This window comes from Lemur catta, chromosome 11 (assembly GCF_020740605.2).
Source record: "Lemur catta isolate mLemCat1 chromosome 11, mLemCat1.pri, whole genome shotgun sequence".
NCBI classification, from domain to species: Eukaryota; Metazoa; Chordata; class Mammalia; order Primates; family Lemuridae; genus Lemur; species Lemur catta.
Window position 1 is genome coordinate 1,103,765 of NC_059138.1, and position 25,093 is coordinate 1,128,857.

A 25,093-nucleotide genomic window follows, 5' to 3' on the forward strand; every position below is an offset into this window, starting at 1 on the left:
GAGGTTGCTGTGAGCTAGGCTGATGCCACAGCACTCTAGCCGGCGCAACAGAGCAAGACTCTGTCTCAAAAAAACCCCCCAAATAGAAACTATCTAAAAACTTGTATAATTTTATCAGCTTAAAATGATAATAATTAACAGTATCTCATTTTTTCTTTCACACATCACGATTCCATTTCCTCACCAAAAGATAAATATCAGAAACAAATAAGCAATTATCAGGCAGCAATATGAAAGTATCACTGCTGCTAGGCTGGGACCCTTAAGGCAAGTGGTAATCTCCTGTCCTAATGTTCCCCAATCTCCTTTTGCCCTAAAAAAACCTGTTATTCATGAAAGATAAGGTTGGCAGTGAGATGTGACTGATGTGCACCAAAAACACCGCAAAACAAAACAGACCTAAAACCTTATAGTTTAGTTTGGAAATGAAAGGCCAGAAAAGAATTTTTCTGGGCATTATGTTATTCCAGGGGTCTCTCATCTCTGCTTGTGCCACTCACTGTTGATGCAAGAGGATCTCTTAACCATTACATGTTTCACCAGATACAGTGGCATTGCTAAAAACCCCCTTTACTCACTTAAGATTCATTAAGATTAAATGAAAACACAGGAAGTAATTCAAAGTAATGCTATTCATAAATTGACATTTCCATTAGTAACAACAGTTTTGTACAGATGCTTTGAACACCAGTTCCATTCATAAAGAGGCCAATTGTGGCCAATTAAAAGGTCCTAAAATGTATCTCTTGCTCTATGTACTGCATTAAAAAGCCCCAAATCCAGAAATCTCAACAAAAGATTTTTCAGCACCACCTTACATGGTACAGAGCAGATTAGACAGCAGGTGAATGCATATTTAAATTCTGGACACCTGCCAAAAATTCTTTCTTCCAACTTCTTGTTCCTAAAAAGAAAAAAACCCACCCTTTCCTTCCACACTCTTGCTCTACAACTAAGACTTGCCTTTCCTTTACAGGACGAGCTGGTTGCATTCTCTCAGTCTGATAGGAAGCAGGCTACACAGCAGGAGGTGAGCAGTGGGTCAGCCACTGAACCTCCATCTGTATTTACAACCACTCCCCATGGCTGGCATCACCAGCTGAGCTCCGCCTCCTGTCAGATCAGCAGCATTAGATCCTCATAGGAGTGTGAACCCTACTGCAAACTGCACATGCAAGGGATTTAGGTTGCGGCTCCTTATGAGAATCCAATGCCTGATGATCTGATGTGGAGCTGAAGCCGTGATGCTAGTGCTGGGGAGCAGCTGCAAACACAGATTGTCATTAGCAGAGAGGTTTGACTGCACAATAAATGTAATGTGCTTGAGTCATCCTGAAATCGTGGCTCCCACCCATGTCCGTGGAAAAACTGTCTTACACGAAACCAGTCCCTGGTGCCAAAAAGATTGGGGACCACTGCACTAAGTTTAATCTCCAATTAACTGAGTTACACACCTCATCTTTTTGTATCACAGTACAGAGAGACTGGCTTAGACTTCTTATGGAGGAAAAATCCAACAACATGGTAAAGGGCTAAGTCAGTTTGTCAGGAAGAATTTTAAATATGATTATTTCTTCTTATGCATTCAATTAAATATATATATTAAAGAAGCTTTCAAGTTACACATTTATATACGAAAAATCAAATTATTTCAACAAAAGTTCTAAAAACCAACCTCTACATTGTTTTAATGTTTGTAATGATGTTAAATTTGCTTCAAATCTATATTTTCACTATCAAAAGAATATTAAATCTCCTCCGATGGGTGCCCAGGGTAAAAAAAAAAAAAAAAAAAAAGGAACATTAAAGTCATATGGAGGAAAGAAATTTCCAAGTCTCTCGTACATAACGTATGGATAAATAACTATAAATTAGGCACTAAGTTTTCCTTTTGTGAAATTGAGAGCATCCAGAATTTGTCTTCCAATACGAAATGAGTTTAGCAGCAGCAGGACTTAAGAACACCTGCATGCGGCATCCCCGACTGGGCAGCCACTGCCTGTGCCCTGGAGCTCAGCCTGTGATCGTCTTACATACCCTGTGATCATGCGCGTAGTCATGGAGGATATCAGAAACCACAGGTGTCTCAGAAACCGGGCATTGAAGGCTAAACTGTAGAGGAGCCTAAAAAAGAACGGGGGAAAAATAAGGAAGAATAAGCAAAGTGAGCAATTATTCACTCAATACATTCCTTTTAAAAAAAGAACAAGCTATACACTGAAGATAAAAGTACAGTTTAGAAAACACCTATGCTAACACCACGAAAGCCGCCTCCTACAGCAGCCACCTGATGAGGACACCGGGGCGCAGCACGCACTGCGTGGAGCCTGGCGAGCCCGGGATGCGGCCAGGAGACCTGCCCACAAGGAGGCTGCTCCCCTTCTGACTGCACATCACGGTAACACACCACGGTACATTAATTTTGTGCAATATTAATACATTACTGTTAGTAATATACATTTAAAATTTCTAAAATACTTAATGACTGTACGTCACATTTCTTGAAATAAACACAAAAAAGTTAATATCTCAAAAATGATTTAACTCTAAAAATATGTTTTAAAGGTCCTTAAAACTCTTCCTTTATAATATCAAATTGATTAAAAAGACCAAAGGGCTATGGAAAGGGTGAAACTAAATCAGATTTGTCTTTTTTTTGTAAAGGCTTAGGATGGTAGGAAAACATGATTTTAAAAGAGGAATGTGATCTTACTAGAAACATTCTAGAAGAATAAGAAAGAAGAAAAATAAAAACAAAGTTGGGGCCAGGCGCGGTGGCTCACGCCTGTAATCCTAGCACTCTGGGAGGCCGAGGCAGGAGGATCGCTCAAGGTCAGGAGTTCGAGACCAGCCTGAGCAAGAGCGAGACCCCGTCTCTACTAAAAAAAAAAAAAAATAGAAAGAAATTATCTGGCCAACTAAAATATATATAGAAAAAATTAGCTGGGCACGGTGGCACATGCCTGTAGTCCCAGCTACCCGGGAGGCTGAAGCAGTAGGATCGCTGAAGCCCAGGAGTTTGAAGTTGCTGTGAGCTAGGCTGACGCCACAGCACTCACTCCAGCCCGGGCAACAAAGTGAGACTCTGTCTCCAAAAAAAAAAAAAAAAAAAAAAGTTGCGATCAGGCGTGGTGGCTCACACCTGTAATCCTATCACTTTGGGAGGCCAAGGTGGAAGAATCGCTTGAAGTCAGGAGGTTGAGACCAGACTGAGCGAGACCCTGTTGCTATGACAAACAGAAAAATTAGCCAGGCACAATGGCCTGCACCTGTAGTCCCAGCTACTCAGGAGGCTGAGGCAGGAGGATGGCTTGAGCCCAGCAGTTGGAGGCTGTAGTGAGCTATGATGATGCCACTGAACTCCAGTCCCGGGGATAGAATGAGACTCTGTCTCAAAAAGGAAAAAAAAAAAAAAGGGTATAATCCTGGAATGAAAACCTCAAAGACATTAAAAGAGCAGAATTCCATACTTTTAAATCCCAACATATCCAGTCTTATATCCTTCTTGTGGGAAGCTAAATTTAACACAGACTCGCTGCACTTTCAAGTCTTAGGAGGCCTCAGACATCATCTGGTCCCACTGCTGTATGTTACAAGGACAGCAGGCACAGACACCACATGGGGCCCAAAGTGGAAAGCTGCTGGTGGCAGAGCAAGTCTCTCGCGTCACAGTGGGTTCTCCACCCCGCGAGGCAGCACCAGCCCTAGAGGACCCGGCCCCCAGGGTCTTCACAGGGGCTTCCCTTTGCTGTCAGGAGAAACAGCACTAACGGTAACTTGATCATCTGACTAAAGAAAACACTGTGTCGTGTGTACCCACAACTCTGTGACTTTATTTACTGCTGATACTGCACTGTATTGAGTATACTTTAATAAACTGAATTTTGCAAGTACGTTCATTTAAATGACCACAGAAGAGAAATAACAGGGCTTAGAGAAATAAGGCACATTTCAATACAAAATCTCAAATTTGATTGAGTAATTTCCTGTATTTAATCCAAAATGCCAGATGCATTGTTCTGTATTAGCGTTTTCTGAGGACAAAATATGAACTATGGAGTCTGGTTTTTAAAAAGAACTCTATTCTTATTTCAGTGGTACATTCTGAGATGTCCCAATGGCACTAAGGGCACAATCACTGAAAAGAATAGTAAAAGCATGAGAGAGCACGCGGAATTACCTAGAATCATGAAATCTTAGGCTAGAAAGAATCTATTAGATTAGTATGGACCACGCTTCCATGTCACGTAGGCTAAAAGTAATCTGTTTGCGTCAGAAAATGAAGAGGTTGGGTTACATCCATTTTAAGGTCTTTCCCAGCTCAAAAGTATTATGATTTTATGAAAGCATGCGTGACATTTGTCACAAGAACATGCCATGACAATCATGAAATTCTGACAACACTATTTTAATTCCCTAGAAAAGCTTCACTCAGTGAGTCTCAAAATTACATTGAAAATTAAGAAAAAAAATCTTACTGGAATAAGGAAAAAAATATTTAATAGCAGCAACACAGTAAGTTAAAGGAGACCATGTTATTAAGTATGCTCTCTCCCTATCATTAGTGCTCAAGCAAATTTCCACTTAAAATTCACTTCAAAAAAGACTACAGCATTGTAAACAGTACAGAGTTATATTCAAAAATAATAATACATGCCTCATCTCTGAGACACTTAAGATGTTTAGCATATGCCTAATACATAAATAAAGAGCACTAACATTTTTTTCTTGCCTTTGTGGAGTTTTATGTGATAAGAAGGGTATGCAAACCATAAGAAAAATCTGTGAAAGCCATGACCTTCAACATGGAAGAACATTATCATAGAAGATAATGGTTGCTTGTTTTATTTCTTTTCCATAAAGAAACTGAGTTCTTCATTAAAAATGTATTATCTCGGCCAGGCACAGTGGCTCACGCCTGTAATCCTGGCACTCTGGGAGACTGAGGCGAAGGACTGCTTGAGCTCAGGAGTTCAAGACCATCCTGAGCAAGAGCAAAACCCCATCTCTGTCAAACATAGAAAAATTAGCCAGGAGTCCTGGGGGCACCTGTAGTCCTAGTTACTTGGGAGAATGAGGCAGGAGGATCGTTTGAGCCCAGGAGTTTGAGGTTGCAGCGAGGTATGATGATGTCATCGCACCCCAGGCTGGGCAACAGAGGGACACTGTCTCAAAAAAAGAGTATTGCCTAGTATAATTTTGCATATTTTCAATAGGTGTGTTTTTTGTTCTTTTTTTCTAAAACCAAAATAAGACAAAAAGAATGTTGATCTCATCCTTCCAGAAATAATCGGAGTTAATGACTTATTTGCTATAAATCCATCCGGATATTTTGTGTGTGTGTGTGTGTACACACATATACTTATCACAAAAATGAGTTCTTCACACATATTCTCTTATAACAGAGTTTTCCACTAAGATTATAATTAACATCTTTCCATGTCAATATATAAATATTTCAGAAACACCATTCTTACGGCTACACATTTCCAAGGTTGTACTTCAAGCTAACTTTGAAATAATTATCCTTACAAAATTAGTCACTCAATAAGGAACAATAAAACAAACTAAACTTCTAAAAATAGATTACTGAAGGTTATTTAGTTTGGGACTCTACTAATAAAAGGCAAAGAAGTGACATAATCTTTTCCCACATACTGGGGTAGATTAAATATTACCCTCTAAGCTTTATTTAGTTGTAACAACCTTATGAGTTAATTAGCAAAGAGCAACATTTTCAACCAGGTCACGAACTCAGGCCGGTTCTCCAGAGGAACTGCTGAGCTACTGAACAGACCGTGACAGAAGACACCAGCGCACAGGCAGGCAGTCAAGGCCACCACCCACGGTACCGCCTGAGACGCCCTCTGTAAGCAAAGGTGTCACAGGTGAGAGAAACATCACAAGACACCCAATGATCCAGCCAACTCTTTCAGCACACAAGTGCAAATGCAATACTTTGTGTTTTCCTGCTAAAAGTATCACTTTACTGGCAAAATCAATATTAAAATAGATATGTAACTATTCACCTCTGAGATAATGCAAGATTAAAAATAATTTTCAAATTTCCTTAATGATAATAAGAACTTTAAGACATATTTCATCTCGAGGCAAGAAGATAAGCTTTAGACATATAGCTGTGTTAAATTAACATTCGAGTACCAAAACCGCCAACTAGCTTCAACAGACAGTTCCCCTTTTACTCTCCCTCATACTACAGTTCAAATTAAAATGGGGGCGAGCAGCATTCATTACCTCGAATGCCTTCTTTGCCATTCCCTTCTCTTGCTATTTCTTTACACTGTTCTTTTTTCTAGAGACAGAGTCTCGCTTTGCTGCCTCGGCTACACTGAGTGCCGTGGCGTCAGCCTAGCTCACAGCAACCTCAAACTCCTGGGCTCAAGTGATCCTCCTGCCTCAGCCTCTGGAGCAGCTGGGACTACAGGCACGCGCCACCATGCCTGGCTAATTTTTTGTTTCTATTTTTAGTTGCCCAGCTAATTTTTTCTATTTAGTAGAAACAGGGTTTCACTCTTGCTCCCCTGGTCTCGGACTCCTGACCTCAAGTGATCCTCCCATGTCAGCCTCCCAGAGTGGTAGGATTACAGATGTGAGCCACGGCACCCGGCTCCTATCTCTTAACACTATTCTTGAAAGAAAACTTTTAAAATGTGGGAGGGATTTAAAATAGCTATATTATATGCGTCTGCCAAGTTTACTCATATTTCCTGTGAATCAATTATAATTCACAAATGTTTTAGAAAATTCTTAGAAGTTTCAAAACTCACTATAAATTCCATCGCTAAAGTTGACTAAAGCTAGTCTAATTTATTTGCTGTGTCTAATCAGTTTATAATCCACATATAATTTCAAAATAGATTCAATACAATCAGCTGTGTTGAAACGTTTAAAAGCTCATCCATTTTATTTGATCTTCCTGAAATAAAATGCAAATTTTAACAGAATCAATAGCTGATTAAATCTATTGATTATACTGAAAATGTCACTGATAATAAAAGCAATCATGAAATTCTAGACAAAGAAATAAATCTATATATTTCTCTCTCCAAGTACATCCTCAATGTTTTTCTAGATTATAAAAACTTATTTATAAACATATGAACAGTACATATTTAATTCTGCATATACAACGAAACACAAATCTCTATTTTTCTCCATTGAAGTCATCTGCATAGTCATTTTTCCCCAAATTATTGAAGTATGAGATATGAGCTTATAAATCAAGAGCTAAAGAGTACTTATCTCCGTATATGTAACAGTGCTCATAAAACATATGGGGAAGCAGCACTGCATTTCCAGGGCACACAACTGTCTAAATCACAATAATTTAAAATAACACAAGACACAAATAAGGTGGCTCATTCTATTAGTTTTTGGAGGAAAAATTAAGCATGTATTGAAATAAAACTGGTATACCTTATATTTTGATATATTTATATGGAAACTATAGGCAAATTATAATATTATATCAACCTGTGTGATCCTTAAAACACTATCTTCAAAAATTCCATTTCAGATCTTTTAGATCTGCCAGTGGAGCAGAAGAGCCCAGCCCGGAAGAACGTGGCAGCCCACCCATTCTGTCCAAGGAGAGGGGAAGCCTCTGGACAGAGACCAGCACACACACAAGGAGAGAGGCGTGCAGCACCAGAGGCATAAAAGTAGACAAAGGATCAGGAAAATGCACAAAATTAAGTGTGGTTGCGGCAAAGAATATTCTGCGGCTAGAAATAAAGTTCGAGAGTTAACTAAATGCTTGATAACAAAATGACACTGCAGGAATCAATAATCTAAGGAATGTGAACTGTTTCCTGAAAGCAAAAGGGATTCACTGGGAGATGTTTAAGCAAAACATGACAAAGAATACAGCTTTGACACAATGAGGGAGGAGAGGATGAGTCCAAGCCTAGCACTGTCCCCATGATCGCTCTGTGAAGGCAGACATGTTCTAGAAGGTGCGGTCCAATAAGGTAGCCACTGGACACATGTGGCTATCAGGCCCTTGAAATGTGGCTTGTGTGACAGAGGACCTGAGCTTGTGCTTGTATTTGATTTAAAGCAAAAACATCACTAGTGGATACCACGCAGGAGACCGCGACTCCAGGCTGCAGGCACAGACATCTGAGGGAATATGGCAGGAGGGAAAGAGGCGGCTCCCAGGAGCGACGCTGGATCAACTACAGACTGCATGTGGGTGTGAGGACAGGTCCGGAGGGCACCTCCTATCAAGCAGGTGAGTACGTGTACGAAGCTCCAGAAAGTAACTTCAGCTAAAGACACGGATGTGAGTCAGCAAGACAGAGGTGAGGACATCTGCATGAAAGACATCACTCCAGAGAATCAAATGAAAGAAAAGAACTAAAAAGCAGAACAGAAGTAGTCTAACAAGTTTTAGAAAGACTAAATAAAACAGAGAAAAAGAGGAACCCATAAAGGAAACTGCGAAGGAGGAGCCCAGGTGTTAAAGAAACCTCAGGAGGACAGTGTCTGTGAAAGGAACAGGTGAAGGAGCATCAAGAAAAAAAGAACGAGGAGGGCCAGACGCCACACAAAGGCAGGACAGGCCCTGGGCTGAGCAGGGCCACCACGGGTCATCTCAATGTGGACATCCACAAGCTAGGATCACACAGCCATTCCACAACACACGGAATGCACCCACTAAAAATCCCAAGTCTGCCAGGGTTAAAGCTGAACCCTTCACACAGACTGTCCTTACTATCTTACATTCTCGCTTTAGTCCTCTGGATATTGAAATCGTGCCTTCATTTTTCCCCTTCCCACAATAGAGGCAGTTAATACTCATCTATATGTGTATTTTTTAGAGACAGGAGCTCGCTCTATCACCCAGGCTGAGGGCAGAGGCACAATCACAGCTCACTGCAGCCCCAAACTCCTGGGCTCAAGTGACCCTCCCGCTCCGGTCTCCCAAAGTGCTAGAATTACAAGTGTGAGCCACTGCATCCAGCCTTACCCACATTTGAAAATAGGGGATATATTTTCCCAAGAAAAAAATTACTTAAGATTCAATTTTTATTCAGATTTCCAAGTCCAACAGTAAGATATATAATTTTCTTCTCAAAAAAGGAACTGGCAACTCATTTATTACTTAACTAATTAAGAACAAATTAAGTCATTCACCTAATCCAAAACTCAAAGTGATGTAAAAACAGTGTAGTTAGGACACCAGGCCTCTTCCAGCCCTGGCTGCCCCAGACACACAAGTGACCACTTTTATGAATTTCCTATTTACACTTCCAAGTTTCTTCACGCAAATACATATACACACCATTTTCCCCCACCCTTCTTACACAAAAAGATTATTATACACATTGTTCTATGTCTTCCTTTTTTCATGTAAACATCTATCTTAGAAACCTTTCCATATCAGTGTGAAAAGGGCCTCCATGTTCCTTTATATAGGCTGACAATCAATATCAAGCAAATTAAAATTGCAAATCCCAGTTCTGAAAATTAGAGGGACTAATATTAACCAGTGAAGAGTTAAGAATGAGTTATCAGCCTGGGAATATACTAATCATCTTTTAAATACTTTTTTATAAAAATCCAAATTCAAAGTATAAAATCTAAAATAGGCCGGGCGCGGTGGCTCATGCCTGTAATCCTAGCCCTCTGGGAGGCCGAGGCGGGTGGATTGCTCAAGGTCAGGAGTTCGAGACCAGCCTGAGTGAGACCCCGTCTCTACTAAAAATAGAAATAAATTATTGTGGACAACTAAAAATATATATAGAAAAAATTAGCCGGGCATGGTGGCGCATGCCCGCAGTCCCAGCTACTCGGGAGGCTGAGGCAGTAGGATCGCTTAAGCCTAGGACTTTGAGGTTGCTGTGAGCTCCGCTGACGCCACGGCACTCACTCTAGCCCGGGCAACAAAGAGAGACTCTGTCTCAAAAAAAAAAAAAAAAAAAAAAAAAAGAAAAAAAAATCTAAAATAGTTAAAGTATGACTACTTGCTCTTTCTAAATACTTAAAACCTAATATATTTAAACCATAAATAAAATTCCTAGAGTAGTTTCTTAGAGGAAATAGGTGCTGTACTCATAAAATCAAGCCTTCACAGAAAGCTCCTTTACCCATTAAACACCTTTTGGGAGCGGTTCACTAGTAAACCTCAGACCAGGGCAGAGAGGCATTTAAATCCAGTAATCACTACCCAAAGCAATGGACCTTGTGCTCCAATAAAAGCTAGTGTCCTGGCTCAGCTGCTAGGATCCTCAGATCTCACATCCTGCTCTAATGCAATTAGCCTGCAAAGGGCTAATTACCTAATCGAGGAGTCACAATTTCACTGATGCCTCACTTCCTCCAACGGTAATAAACACCAGTGAGCCAAGACAGCACCTCGTTAGTTGGCTGTGTTAGTGTTTACAGGGCAATTACAGCCACTGGTGATACCTTCCTCACTGGCAGCTCATTTCAAAGAATGCCTTCCTTACCTACAGAAGTCCCTCTTCTCATGCTGTGGAATGGCACTGCGTAAGAAAACAGACTTCTGCAGGGTGATGTGAACCAGCACGGCACCTGAGACTGCCAGCACCTTTCCGCAGTCGCAGGGGCCACATCAGTCCCTTGGGTCCTATGGAACTACTACATGTATTTTGCACTCCATCCAGTTAAATCTTTTTCTATTTAATCCTCAAGAAACCACTAAAGTATTACTCAAAATGAAGGGAAAGAAAATAGTTTAAGATTACTGTCACAGTTACCTAAGATCAAATTAGCCACATTTTAAACCTGTATGTTTTGTTTTGTCCCAACCAAAAGTTTATTTCAAATTTTTGAAGAACAAAAACTTACTTACAAGAATAACTTGTCGAGGACAATCCAATTAAAAGGTACTATGAAATAAAGCCTACAAGATATGTAACATACTGGTTCTCTAATGCAGGTGTGACTCCAACCTTTAGGTGACCACACTCTCACTCATAGGGCACAAACAGAAGCCAATCTGATTTGCTGACACATGACATACAAAGTACGCCAGAGCCTCAGGCACCAGGAAAAGGCCTCAAGTTGGTTTAGGAAAGAAAAATAAACTTTCATTTTCTATGAAACGCTTGGGCAGAAAACTCTATATCATGTTCTATCAGAAAACAGCAGATAAAACTGGTCCCAGTGAAGACCATGGGGAATCGCAGGGAGGCAAGCCTAGGTCGCCGTCGGGTACTGTCACCCCCCAGGCAGACTCGCCTGACTTTGGGCACCATCATGCGATGCTGCACCATGAGTGTGTGACAGACGGAGGCCATCACGGTGAAGACGTCCTCGCTGGCGGAATCCCTCCACACCAGGTTCAACAGGGTGTTGGTCTGCTGTTTGGTATCCAACTTTTTCAGACATTCCTCTGTTATGTATGGTATGGACAGTCTACCGTCCTCCTAAAACACAGCAGAAAAATTAGCCTAAGTTAATGTTCTACATGACCTTGCCTCCTCTCTACAAACATACAAAACCACGTTTTTCTTCAAGTGAAAATACAGGACGTGCATTATCAAAAATTATCCACATTGCAACGATCTCATCAACACCTCCACTAACGCCCTTGTTCAGGTACCGTGACACCCCTGCGATCCACAGCCACCAGGCATCAGTTCTGTGCAGAAACCGAATACTCAGTCTCTGCCTACTGATATGACAATATTTTCAGTATTTACATTTCAAAAAAATCATTTCTTATTTTTCAGAGTGAGGTATACTACGATAGCATATTTAGGGAAACTGTATTATCACCTAATGGAATTTCCATATTAAATTATTTAAGAGAACACAGTTTAAGCAAAATAAATGGGAATATTAAAAAAATTTTCAAAAAAATCAAAGGATATACATAATAAATGTAAAATTTTGCATCTCAGTTTCTCCAGAAGATCGTATCCACTGAATAAAACCTAAGATAAGCTATACAGGTTACTCATTTGGGGTATTAACCAAAGATATATACCCACATATATGTATGTATCTATGTGAATATATAGAAAAATATGAATATACATGACATTGGGTATTGCTGACTATACTGTTTGGAAACGCAGATGAACATATTTATGTAATTTAATCTACCAAATAAAACACTCTTTTAGCGATAAAAGTAATAAATTCCATGTGTCACATCTGAATTTTTAAGCTACACTTAATACAAGACTGTGTTAGTATAAGAGTATTACACTAGGACTACCATTTTTGTAGTGTACAATTTTAAAATACAGTATATACAAATGCTAAGTGAATAGATTACATAGAAACATAAAAGACAAAAGAGTTTATAAAGGATGAATGTTGACCCTGGAAAAATCTCATATAAATTAGGTTCTACATAATTAAGTATTATAGGCCAAGCATGGTGGCTCACACCTGTAATCCTAGCACTCTGGGAGGCCAAGGTGGGAGGATCGCTCAAGGTCAGGAGTTCGAGACTGGCCTGAGCAAGAGCGAGACCCTGTTTCTACTAAAAAGTAGAAAGAAATTAGCTGGAGAACTAAAAATACATAGAAAAAATTAGCTGGGCATGGTGGCACATGCCTGTAGTTCTAGCTGCTCGGGAGGCTGAGGCAGAAGGATTGCTTGAGCCCAGGAGTTTAAGGTTACCGTGAGCCAGGCCGATACCATGGCACTCCAGCCCGGGCAACAGAGTGAGACGCTGTCTCAAAAAAAAAAAAAAAAAAAAAGAAGAAGAAAACAGAGTGACATTTTCTATAGATGTAAATAATAAAAACAAAATCAATAAATTGATCCCATTTTTTAAATGTTAAAAGTGTAACCATAGCAAGAGAACCTATGCATTCTTTTGTTTCATGAGTCTTCATATTCTGTTTTCATGTCTGTACCTGCACATCGAGGAAGGACTTTCTGTCATCTCTCCGGCTAACACTCAATGGCCTCATTGTCACATGGGTATGAAATATATTGTATATAAAAAAATTTCTTACTTTGACAGATTCTCTGGAATGTAATTAAGTATTAAAAAATTGGGTCTCCAGGACAGGCACGGTGGCTCATGCTTGAAACCCTAGCACTATGAGAGGCCGAGGTGGGAGGACTGCTTGAGCTCAAGATTTTGAGACCAGCCGGAGCAAGAGTGAGACCCTGTCTCTACTAAACATAGAAAAATTAGCCAGGCATTGTGGCATGCACCTGTAGTGCCAGCTACTCAGGAGGCTGAGGCAGGAGAATCACTTGAGCCCAGGAGTTTGAGGTTGCCACGAGCTAAGATGATGTCCATACAGTCTACCCAGGACAACAGAGTGAGATTCTGTCTCAAAGCAAAAAAAAAAAAATGGGTTTCCATAGGGCCAGGCATGGTGGCTTATGTCTGTAATCCCAGCACTTTGGGAGGCTAATGCAGGAAGACGGCTTGAGGCCAGAAGTTTGAGACCAGCCTGAGCAAGAGCAAGACCTCCATCTCTACAAAAAATTTAAATATTAGCCAGGCATGGTGGTGCAAACCTTTAGTCCCTGCTACTCAGGAGGCTGAAGCAGGAGGATCACTTGAGCCCAGGAGTTTGTGCCTGCAGTGAACTATGATTGCACAACTACACTCCAGCCTGGGTGACAGAGTAAGACTTTGTCTCTTAAAAATAAAAGAGGAAGGAAAGAAAAGGAAAAGAAAGAAAAAAATAACTTTCTTCTAGAAACAAAAATTTTATCTGCATTCTATCTACAGAATCCCATGCTTTTTCTAACCACACAACAAAATTCACACTTTTTGGTGTACAGTTTTGAGCATTCACAAAGAATTCAGTTACACCCGTCCGTAATCAACCCTCCTCCCTAGCCATAAACCTCGGCAGTAATGCTTTTCCTTTTCCTATTGTTGTAACTGTTTTCATTCTATGCTAACAAAGCTGTTTTATTCAAAAGCTATCATACCAATACCCTCTTTCACTTAAACATACTATGAAAATTTACTTAGTATTAGACTAAGTATTAACTAGATTTAGTATTAATCAATATGAAATTCCTTATCAATATTTGACAATCTATTATAGCTACACCTAAAGCCATTTCCGGTGTTTAAGAAGAAAAAAAAAATCAGTGGCGGACATATCCCTTGAGTAAAACACACAAATTAAGTATGTGAATATAGAATTTTAAAGCTTTTTATTCCTTGAAAATACATAGTAAACTCTTAACAGTAAGAAAGGAAAGGGAGAGGGGGAACTTAAAGATAACAGGCCAGACACAGTGGCTCACATCTGTAATCCTAGCACTTTTGGAGGCTGAGGCAGAGGACTGCTTGAGGTCAAGAGTTCAAGACCAGCCTGAGTAACAGGGAGACCCTGTCTCTACAAAAAATACAATTAGCCAGGCAAGGTAGTGTGCATCTGCAGTCCAAGCTACTGGGGAGGCTGAGGCAGGAGGATTGCTTGAGCCCAGGAGTTTGAGCCTGCAGTGAGCTGTGATTGTGACAGTGCACAACACAACAGAACAAGACTTTGTCTCAAAAAAAAAAAAAAAAAAAAAGATAATACGTGACAGTGTACTTAAAAATAATTTGAAAATTAATCATAATATTTATCCTCTATAAAATTAGCAAAAATTAATAGAAGACATTACTACTCCGTGTCAGTGTTCACAAGATAGGGTGAGGAGGAACTTAACCCTTTGACCCAATAAATTCACTTCTAGGAAATACTTCCTCAGTAATAATGAAATTAATATACATTATGACCCAGTTTTGCATAAAAATAAACACAAAACTCTGTCTCCATACATACTTCCACAGGTGAGCAGACAGAGGTGTGGAAGAAGGTATCCACAATCACTGGGAAAGAGCATGGTGAGGGTGGCGGCCAAGGCTGAATGCTTTACACGCCGCGTTGAGGTCTTACGCGTGTAATTAAAGGTAAGGGTGGGCAGAGGGCCAGATCAGCCTTCCCAGGCAGACGGAGCTGCCCGGAGAGCAGCCTCAGGGACAGGGCACACAGCGCTTACGGGGCTCGTGGGCTTCCCGGCTTCCTCGCTCTCCTCCTCAGAGTCGCTGGCGGAGTCTTGACAGCTGGCGTTGGCCGGCGACACTGGCAGCTGAGGAAGGAAGGTCTGCAGCACTCGCAAATACACCAGCAGGCCTTCCTCAGACAGAGCCCCTGCGTACAACAATCAGTTTAGACACAGTTTAGTTAAAAAGGAAAGCCTGGGTTTCATTTTTGCCTCATACCCGACAAAGCCCTTCTTACCAGAACTTACTGCAGTACAGTATGAAATGTATTTGGTCTTTGTCCCTGTTTAAGCCACAGAGCATTTTTAGAATTTCTTGGAATTTCCTAAAAGAAAGGAGGAGTGTCTTTTCTTATTCCCAACCAGCCAGTTTTGATCGTACCTGAGCGTCTGCTCCAGTGGTGACTTAGGCGAGGCCCCCTAGACGGCCTCGGGATGGGGCTGGTTGCCAGAAAGACCAAGTGAGAGAGGACTGCAACTTTCAGCCCCACGCACCAACCTCCCAGGGCTGGGGGGACTGGGGACTAAGCTCTGTAAAACTCTTGAACAACAAGACTCAACCAGTTTGTGGACTGCTGAACACATGGAGGGCTGGGAAGGTGGTGTGCCCGGAGGGCATGAAGCTCCACCCAGGCCCCTTCCCAAGTATGCTGCCCTGTGCATTTTGTCCTCTTGCTGCTCACCTGTTCCTTGTAAGATCCTTTACAATAAACTGGCAAATATAAGTAAAGTGTTTCCCTGAATTCTGTGAGCTGTCCTAGCAAATTATCCAACCCAAGCAGAGGTTGCAGGAATCTCAATTTTTGCTGGTCAGAAATACATGTGACAACCTACTGTTCATACTTGCAATTGGCCATCTGACCCCATGTCCAGGTGGACAGCATCAGAGCTGACTTGAATTATAAGATATCTAGCTGGTGTCCACTTGGCAAATGTTCGTCATGTGGAGAAAACCCCCACATACCTGGTCACAGAAGTATGCCATGTTGAATGTGAGAGTAAGAATAAGTTTGTTTTCTCTTGTATCTCTTTATCCTAATACTGCATGTCCATATGTTGTATTAAAATATACTAAAGAAAGATGCTATCATTCTAGAACAGGCACACTGGAAGCGCAACACCAAGTGGGTGGACAGAAACTCTCACAGAAGAGTTCTCCCATTTAACTCTGCTATCTCCTGTAATCTGTGTGGCCTTTTGAACACGTATCTAAAACAGACTTTCTGCTGAATCTGGAAACTTTCCTCAGGGACACCGCCCAGAGCACAGTCCTTCAGCAAATACCCTCTTCCAAGAGATGCCCACCCCAGAGCCTGTCTCGATGTGACACGCACCCCTGCGTGAGCTTCTGGCTGATCTGCTAATCCAAGCTACACATGAGTCCAGGTAAAACGTGTTTTGTATTTCATACCCAAATAATTTTCACCAACAGTTAAAACAAAATAGAAAAGCCACGGTGCTCCACCGCTCTTCTCTGAGCACCTCCGCTCTGCCAACAACAGTGACCGCAGGAAGGGCTCGTAAGGGAAGACGGTCTGTGCATCTGCCAACGCCGGGACGATGAAATGAAAGATCTGATCTGTGAAAGGCGCCGCCAGAAACTCCCCCGTGAAGGCTGTGAAGACCTGTTGCCTGAAAGAGAAAATGGAAGCCGTTTATAAAACCAAAGCACACTGTTCATCAAATCACTGATTAAAATAACCTTTCAAAATATCCTTCTAAATAATCTACTATTTTAAATTAACCAAGTCAATCATTTAATATCACCTACATCAACCTGAAATGACCTTAATTTTATATCTTCTCCATTAAGATAACTCTATCATGCCTTTGACAGCTACCAGATGGCAGGACGATAACCAGGTTATCAGAATCCCAAATTTACATTAGGTTGCAGGCCAGACAGAAACAGAGCATTTTTCTACAAACTAAATCAATACTAATAAGAGTAAAAATTTGAGTCTATATTTAAAATAGCATCCTATGTAAAAGTTACTGTTAGATACAGATCTTATGAAATGATAAAATCAGTAAGTCCATTCCATTCTCACCTTGCACCTTCCGGACAGGAGTTGTAAGTAAAGTGCAATGGTTTTAGAACATTCTCTAGCAAAATTTTTGCTATAGGAACTCGAGATAAATCAGAATATTCAATACTTGATGGAAGCTTGCTGTTAATCAACAAATAGAGAGATCTAAAATACCCTAAAAGGAAGAATACATATTTACAATTTAGTATCTGTACTTATAATAAGGAAAAAAGCTCATCAGTGTTTAAATGCTTTTTACAAATCTCTATAGGTCCAAATTTCAGGTAATTCTTTAACATTTTATTAATATTAAGGACAACTTTAAACAGCTAAGCAGCATGACTGGTAATAAACCCACGTGTCTATGCCTCGTGTCTGCAATAGTTGGCAACAGCCAATCCTACTTCACGTGTACCCCACTCACACAGAAGTAAATCTAAGAATTATTTCAGTGTATCACTGAAAGGACTTTATTTTTGAAAAATACGATTATCACAGCTAAAATAAACAGTAATTCCTTAATATCACAAATATTTAGTCAGTATTCAAGTCTCCAATTATCTCGTATTATAAATTTTATTTAGCTAGTTTGCTTAAATCAGGATTCCCAATAATGCTCATATATTGTGATCTTTGGATTTGTCTCCTAAGTGTCCCCGAAGTATTCAATTGGTTTTGTGGGCTTTTTAAATATCATGTTGAGGCCTGGGCACAGTGGTCACACCTGTAATCCAAGTTGGGAGGCTGAGGCAGGAGGATCATTTTTTTTTTTGGAGACAGAGTGTCGCTTTGTTGCCTGGGCTAGAGTGAGTGCCGTGGCGTCAGCCTAGCTCACAGCAACCTCAAACTCCTGGGCTTAAGCAATCCTACTGCCTCAGCCTCCCGAGCAGCTGGGACTACAGGCATGTGCCACCATGCCCGGCTAATTTTTTTCTCTCTATATATATTTTAGTTGGCCAGATAATTTCTTTCTATTTTTTTAGTAGAGACGGGGTCTCGCTCTTGCTCAGGCTGGTCTCGAACTCCTGAGCTCAAGCAACCACCCGCCTCGGCCTCCCAGAGTGCTAGGATTACAGGCATGAGCCACCGCACCCGGCCCAGGAGGATCATTTGAGGTCAGGAATTTAAAACCAGCCTGGGCAACAGAGCGAGACCTTGTCTCTCCAAAAAATATTTTAAAAATTGACCAGTCATGGTGGCGCATGCCTATAGTCCCAGCTACGGGAGGCCGAGGCAGGAAGAGTGCTTGAGCCCAGGAGTTCAAGATCACACCACTGCACTCCAGCTTGGGTAAGGGAGTGAAACTCTATCTCAAAACGGGGAAAAAAAAAAAAAAAGAACAAGAACAAAAACAAATATACATCATGCTGAACTCATGGAGTGAACCACACTGATGTTTCCAATGCACTGCAGCTGTTATCCTCATTGATCCCACACAATCCCATCTGTGGGCCTGGCCGAGCACCAGGTGGCTCCGGAGCCTGGAGGTCACCGGGAGCCCTGCTCTCCGACGGGACGAGCCACCCCACTCCAACCTCCTGTCCTGACCCAGACCTGCACTCAGCCTCTTCTCCAGGGACGCTGAAGTTCCTTTTCAAGGAAGTGATAAGTTTGGAGACCACAATCTAGTCAGCAAGGAAATTAATTGATTTAAAGGCAACTTACATGTGAGCAGAAACAACTTTTATGGACTTTATTAAATTTTCTTTTCTATGATTTTGATAGGATTTCTGGGTGTGCGGTGAACATAAACTCTAGTTATCACCAATAATTCAAATCATATATTCTTTTAAGAAATGCTTGCTTGCTTTTTATAAAACAGTAAGAACAATGTTCATGTGTTATTTGTGAATATCTCATTCTACAGGCATATTTGGTAGGACACATTAAAAACAATCCATTTGCTTGGCATAGTTTCGGAAAGTAGTTCTACACAGCTTTGAACTTAAGATTACTAAACAATGAATACTTAGTACTCTCATTAGACCTACGCTGTAACTGCCTCAATTCTAACCTAGTATACGTTAATTGCTAGTGACACTCAACATGGAAGCTTGAAAGCTCTTTTCCTATAAAACTGAAAAGACATGCACAACAATTTTTAAAAATATGTTAAGATTGTTTTTAAAAAGTATCACATCATTAATAACGTGCATGTTGAACAGACATGCACACGACACAGTATGACTAGCGTATTAAGTTCTGTTACGAGAGTTAAAAAGCTTCACAGCACATAATGTACAATAAAAAGGCAAACTATAATTAACAAAAACAATCCCAACATTTTGTAGACTAATAATATCAGAAAGCAATTTATCAAAACAACTGAAAAATGGGATACCACAGAAGATGCTAGAAGCAGCTGTTTCAGTGTAAGATTTTCAAGCATTTCCTATTTTTAGACACATTTCAAATTTCAAATAATGTGTATTTCTGGATTATCTTCCTTATAATTTTAGAAAACACGAAAAGTGAAAATTCTCCTTGAATGCTTAGGCTTAAATTGATATACATATACATCAATTAATACATGGATTACTACTTTTTTTTTTTTTTTGAGACAGAGTCTTACTCTGTTGCCAGGGCTAGAATGCTGTGGCATCAGCCTAGCTCCAGCAACCTCAAACTCCTAGGCTCAAGCAATCCTCCTGCCTCAGCCTCCTGAGTAGCTGGGATTACAGGCATGCGCCACCATGCCCGGCTAATTTTTTCTATATATTTTTAGTTGTCCAGCTGATTTCTTTCTGTTTTTTTTTTTTTTTAGTAGAGACGGGGTCTCACTCTCACTCAGGCTGGTCTTGAACTCCTGAGCTCAAACGATCCTCCCACCTCGGCCTCCCAGAGTGCTACTATTACAGGCCTGAGCCGTCGCGCCTGGCCGGATTACTTCTAATTATCATTAGTTTGTTTTTTAAAAAATTAAATCCCACAAATTTCAAAATTTACTTTTAATTAATGCAGCAGTTTTCCTAAGTTTTCAACAAAGTAGCTAAAAAAATGAACAGGTTGGAATGGATAAAAATTTAACTTTTATAGTTTTAATTCACAGGACTGAATCAGTTAGACTTAACCTATATTATTAATCATTTTAAGAAAACAAAAGCACATTTATACTTTCATCAGTTAGTATGCCTTTCCCAAACCATCTTAGATCCTTTACCACTGATCACATGTATATATTTTAATGCTAACTAATATTTCTGAAGTCTCAGAGCCCTGAAGTATTTGCCTTTTCACTTGTGAGAGGATACTGGGATTGAGAGTTTTTTATTTTAGATTTTATACTACTCACTTCATCACAAAAGTTTTTTAAAATTTATTTCACAGTTTTTCTCCACATAGTGTCACTAACATCCTTGGTGGAATTTCAAATTTACTATGTCTGCAGCCTGTTAGGGACTGGACCGCAGAGCTCTGACCCCCACCCTCCCGCCAAAATTGTCTTCCGTGAAACGCGGTCCCTGGTGCTGGGGACCACTGCCTTATGGAGTGTAGACACTTTAAGGATAGTATCAATGCATAAAAGCTTTAACACTGAGTTAAAAAAAAAAAATTCAAGTAAACTAAATATCCCACTCTACTGACCTAATGTGAGAATTTACCACTCTTTTAATAAGAATAATTTAATAAGATTTACTTTTTTTTTTTTTTGAGGCAGGTTCTCACTCTGCTGACTAGGCTGGAGTGCAGTGGCCCAATCATGATTCACCGCAGCCTCGAACTCCTGGGCTCAGGTGATCCTCCTGCCTCAGCCTCCTAAGTATCTACGACTACAGGTGCTCCCCACCATGCCCAGCTAATTTTTTTATTTTTTGTTAAGACAGAGTCTCGCTCTGTTTGCCCAGGTCTCGAACTCTTGACCTCAAGGGATCTTCCTGCCTCAGCCTTCCGAAGTGCTGGGATTAACAGGCATGAGCCACCACACCTGGTGAATAATAAGACAGGCATTTGCGGTATTATCTTTCCTATCCACTCAGGGTGATCATGAGATTATAAGACCCCTTCCTACTCAATTATGGATGGCTTCACTGCAGATGCAAATCTTGGATTAAAGTATTGTACTCGAGACAATTTCTAAAAGCATACATTGATTTTCTCCATTTCCAAGCAAAAAAAATAGTACGTTTCCAAATTTTCAACGTCGGCAGAGCCAAGGACAGATGTTGGAGTCCGTGACTCTCGTGGGTGCCCCGCACCTGTGCATGATGCTTCTGTTAACGTATTGTGATGCTGGGGTAAGCTCTAAAAAGCGTGCTGGCTTGTACATACTTCACGTGCTAAGGCTATGCCACAGTTCTTACCTCACATACTACTTACCATTTTGAATCATGTAGTGCAAAATTTGTTCAATTACTGACACCACATAACTGGCATCTTGTAAAACAGGCATATAAGTATTCTCAGATGAAAATACCTCAAGCATTCTCATCGGAAGTGCAACATTCAAACTGTCATCATTACAGTTTTGCAGCAACCTGTAAAAATGGGGGGAAAAAAAAAAAAAAGCATTCCCTCAATTACTGTGTGGCAAAGGTCACCAAGTTTCTCCAAATCACTCTCAGTCACAATGGTAAGTACCCAACTCTGATCTAGTACTAGACCATCTCTGAAAATAGGCATATCTCAAAGACAGGGCAGTGATCAAACATTCCGTTAGCCAGCTTCCAAGATCCTTATGACGTGCCATGCTAGCACTAGGCTTACAGACATGAGAAATGGACACAAAAAAAATCAGAGAACAAACAGCGTGAGAAGTATAATCCACAGATTGTACCAAGAGAAACTACGTCTAATTAAACTGAGGGAGAAATTTCTTAAGTGAACATCTCCTTCAAAGGTGACTTCAGGCCTTTCCATGCCTGCAGCATCCTCCACAGAGGACAGTGATCGATGTCTGGTCCTGAGTCATCTGTCATTTTGACTAAAGCCTCCCTTCTGCCTATGAGAAGGATTATAGACAGAAGGGAAGGCTTAGCTGTCACAAAATTAAAGTCTTATTTAAAAACAGACATGTCTTTTCTTAAAATCAACTCCACAGAGACATATTTGCGCACACTGATCTATACCTACTTGACCTGGGCAGCATGACCAGCACGCAGGGCACAGCAGCCGCTCTCCCCGGCCATCTCCGGTCCACTCCCCCTCCAAGCCACTCAGCCTGTGCACCTGTGCTGTCGTCCCCAGCCCCGTCTGCTGTCAGTGTACAGCAGGGTGCACTTTCTGCTGTTTGTACATGTAAGAAGTTATTACATGGTCTGGGCTCAGTGTCCAGACGCTTTCACTCGGTATCTGAGATTCATCCACACGTGTCCGAAGCCTGGTCCTCTGCACTGCTGAGCAGTGTTCCACTGCACGGAAACACCACCTTCGGCTTATACATTCACGCACTGACAGGCGTGTGGGTGGTTGCCGGTCTTTTGCTATTACGAAGAAAGCTGTTATGGGCATTCGAGGGCCAGCCTCTGTATGGACTGGGCCTCCTTTCTCTTGCGTAAATTCCTGGGTGTGGAATCACTGGGTCATGCGGCAGCTATGTATTTAACTTTGTAAGACACTACCAAACTTACAGCAGCAGTACATGGGAGCCCCATTTGCTCCACACCCTCCACACTTGGAATGGACAGTTTGTAGAACCTAGCCGTGTGGGCGTGTCCACTGGGTCTGAATTTGTACTCCCCTGATCACTAATGATGACGAGCAGTTTTCAAGGGCTTACTGGCTATTCAGATGTCTCCTTTTCAAGTGTGTCTGCTCCAATCTTTTATGCAAGTTTTTAACCAGGTTATCAGTCTCTGAACAACATGGACAAACTGCCCTTACCAATCTGAGGCCCTACTCTACAATCCTGGAGCTACACCCTGTCCTCTCTTGGAAGCAACATTTATTCTAGTAACTCTTCCTTTGGCATCAAGATTCTCTCTCGTACCGGGTCATCAGCAAACACGCTACTAGTGTTTCCAAGTTACAGAGACTCTACCTCCCTGCTCCCCTCTGCAGCACAGCACCCCGTGACCGACAACCCCACTCCTCCCACGCTCGAAACCCAACACTGCTCTCTTGGGCCAGCAATGGGGTTACTAAGGGTCCTGCCCAGCCCACCCGCCAGGTTACACCACCCTGTGTCCACCAGGCTACTGCAGCTCTGTAGAGACACAAGTTAACTTGCAGAAAACCCGTAAGTCATACAAGTGTTTCCCATCCTGAGCTATGCAAACTCTTCCTATTCCTGGCAACGCAAAAGGCTTTTGTCAAAGAGAGAATGTAAGGCTCGGCAAAGGGGATCCTCATTTAAATTACCTGCGTGTCTAACTGCGTCCCTCATTAATTAACAATTAATAAAAAACCTTTGATAGTCCGATTTTACCTTTTGGAAAAGCAATGTCTAGTATCACCAACACTCTGGCTTCATCCTCAGTGCTCTGATCCCACCGGCTGCCCAGCTGGCAGCATCTACGCCAGCCACGTCCCCTCTCTCTCCTTCCCTGTGCCTTCTGTCCTTCCAGGACCTGAGACCCTGTCCTCCTCCTGCCTCCTTGGTCCCTCCTTGCCCCACAGCCTCCTACTGTGCAGATCTCCTTCAGCGATCCTGCTTTTTCTCTCCTGCACCATCCACTCAACCCCATCTGGTGTTACGCCTCCCAGTCTCAAAACTACTTCATCCTTCCCCTTGCTCACACCCACCTTGTGTCCACCCTCAACTCTTCCTTATCTGAAACCCCACAGCCAGTGTGTCAGCAAATCCTGTCAACTCTCCAGAAGCTACCAACTCTGTGTCACCCTCCACCATTAGCTTGGTGCGGGCCACCACCGCTCCGGCTGGATTACCGCCATCCCTCGCTGATCCGTCCCTGCCCTCCCTCCCTGCAGGCCCTTTTCAACAGGCCAGCCACAGTGGAGCTGTGAAAACGAAGTGGAGGTGTAGGACGGAGGGGCTTTCTAGATGAAAGATTTAGGAGACATCAAAGGTAACATGGGGTCAAACAGACTCTTAAAAAAAAAGAATAAACAAAAACAGCTATAAAACACATCGTGAAGACAACAGGAGAAATCTGAAAATAAACTGGGTCTTAGACAAAGTGACTAAACTGAGCCATTTCCGAGTGAAAGGGGTGCTGGGACTGGGACTGCCAAACCGACTGCTGGCCCCTCGTACCAGCTAACATATTCTTAAGCAACTTCATGGGTGTGATAACGGCATTACAGGCTGTAGGAGAGTGTCTTCTTCTTCAGAGAGAGATGTGGAAGTATTCGGGGAGTGGAGTGTCACTATGTTACTTTGCAACGATTCAGCAGAATACTAGCAATGGTCAACAATGTTAAAAATTCTTGACTCCATGTGGCAGCAAAGAGCATTTAGTATACCATTTTTCTACTCATAAGTTTGAAATTTTACCTAACACAAACTTTAAAAGAGACAGAGAAGAAAAAAAGGTCAGGTCATGACCCTCTTTGCTCAAAAGTTTCCTTTGGCTTCCCTGCCCTCTCAGCATACAGGTGAAGTCGTTAGGGAACATCCCCACCAGACCTCGAGCATTTGCGCCTTCTCAGCAGCCACCAGGCCAGGCCGACTCTGGCCCCGGCCGACAACCGCTTGGCCAAGGCCCCCCCTTGTTCCAAGTGGCCGTGAGGCCTTTCTGACCGGATGATCACAGAAGAGCCACTTCCCCACCAAATCCACAAAAGGAATTTCCTTCTTTTCATCTCAACACTTAACATTTACTTTTTTGTGTAAAAACAGTCATACTTCTTTATGTTTATTCTCGGTCTCCCAGACTGGATACAAGCTCAGGAGAGCAAGAACCTTCTGACCCCTCACAGCCACACTCTGGTGCTGAGAACCGCGCCCAGCACTTCGTGGGACGCCACAGGCTCTTTCTAACAAACCGAGGAGCCGATGAGCCAGCACTCCCGTTCCTGATGGACACTCACGAAAGCAGAAATCCAAGTCGTGTAAATACTGGCGAGCTTTCTCAAAATTATCTTTATTTTCAAAATAAATTTACTTAATTTAAGTAGGTAAGTATCTGTTTACCTTTACAAATGTTAGTGTTAAGTAACAACGACACAGGGCTGGGACTGCAGGCGTGGGA

At 41.7% G+C, this 25,093-nt stretch overlaps 1 protein-coding gene across 4 annotated transcripts in view; it reads right to left on the reverse strand.

Annotated features, from left to right (window-relative positions):
• UBE3C (ubiquitin protein ligase E3C) overlaps nt 1-25,093 on the reverse strand; it is a 109,752-nt gene that overhangs the window by 65,799 nt on the left and 18,860 nt on the right. For 3 of the 4 annotated variants that reach the window (XM_045564793.1, XM_045564795.1, XM_045564794.1), the window contains 6 exons: nt 21,321-21,478; nt 17,025-17,178; nt 16,385-16,605; nt 14,971-15,122; nt 11,230-11,417; nt 2,038-2,124 (listed from right to left, as the gene is read on the reverse strand). In XM_045564793.1, the coding sequence (XP_045420749.1) occupies nt 2,038-2,124; nt 11,230-11,417; nt 14,971-15,122; nt 16,385-16,605; nt 17,025-17,178; nt 21,321-21,478 (960 nt within the window). Of the gene's footprint in view, nt 1-2,037; nt 2,125-11,229; nt 11,418-14,970; nt 15,123-16,384; nt 16,606-17,024; nt 17,179-21,320; nt 21,479-25,093 lie in introns of those variants that run through there. The other variant, XM_045564797.1, reaches the window with a different exon arrangement.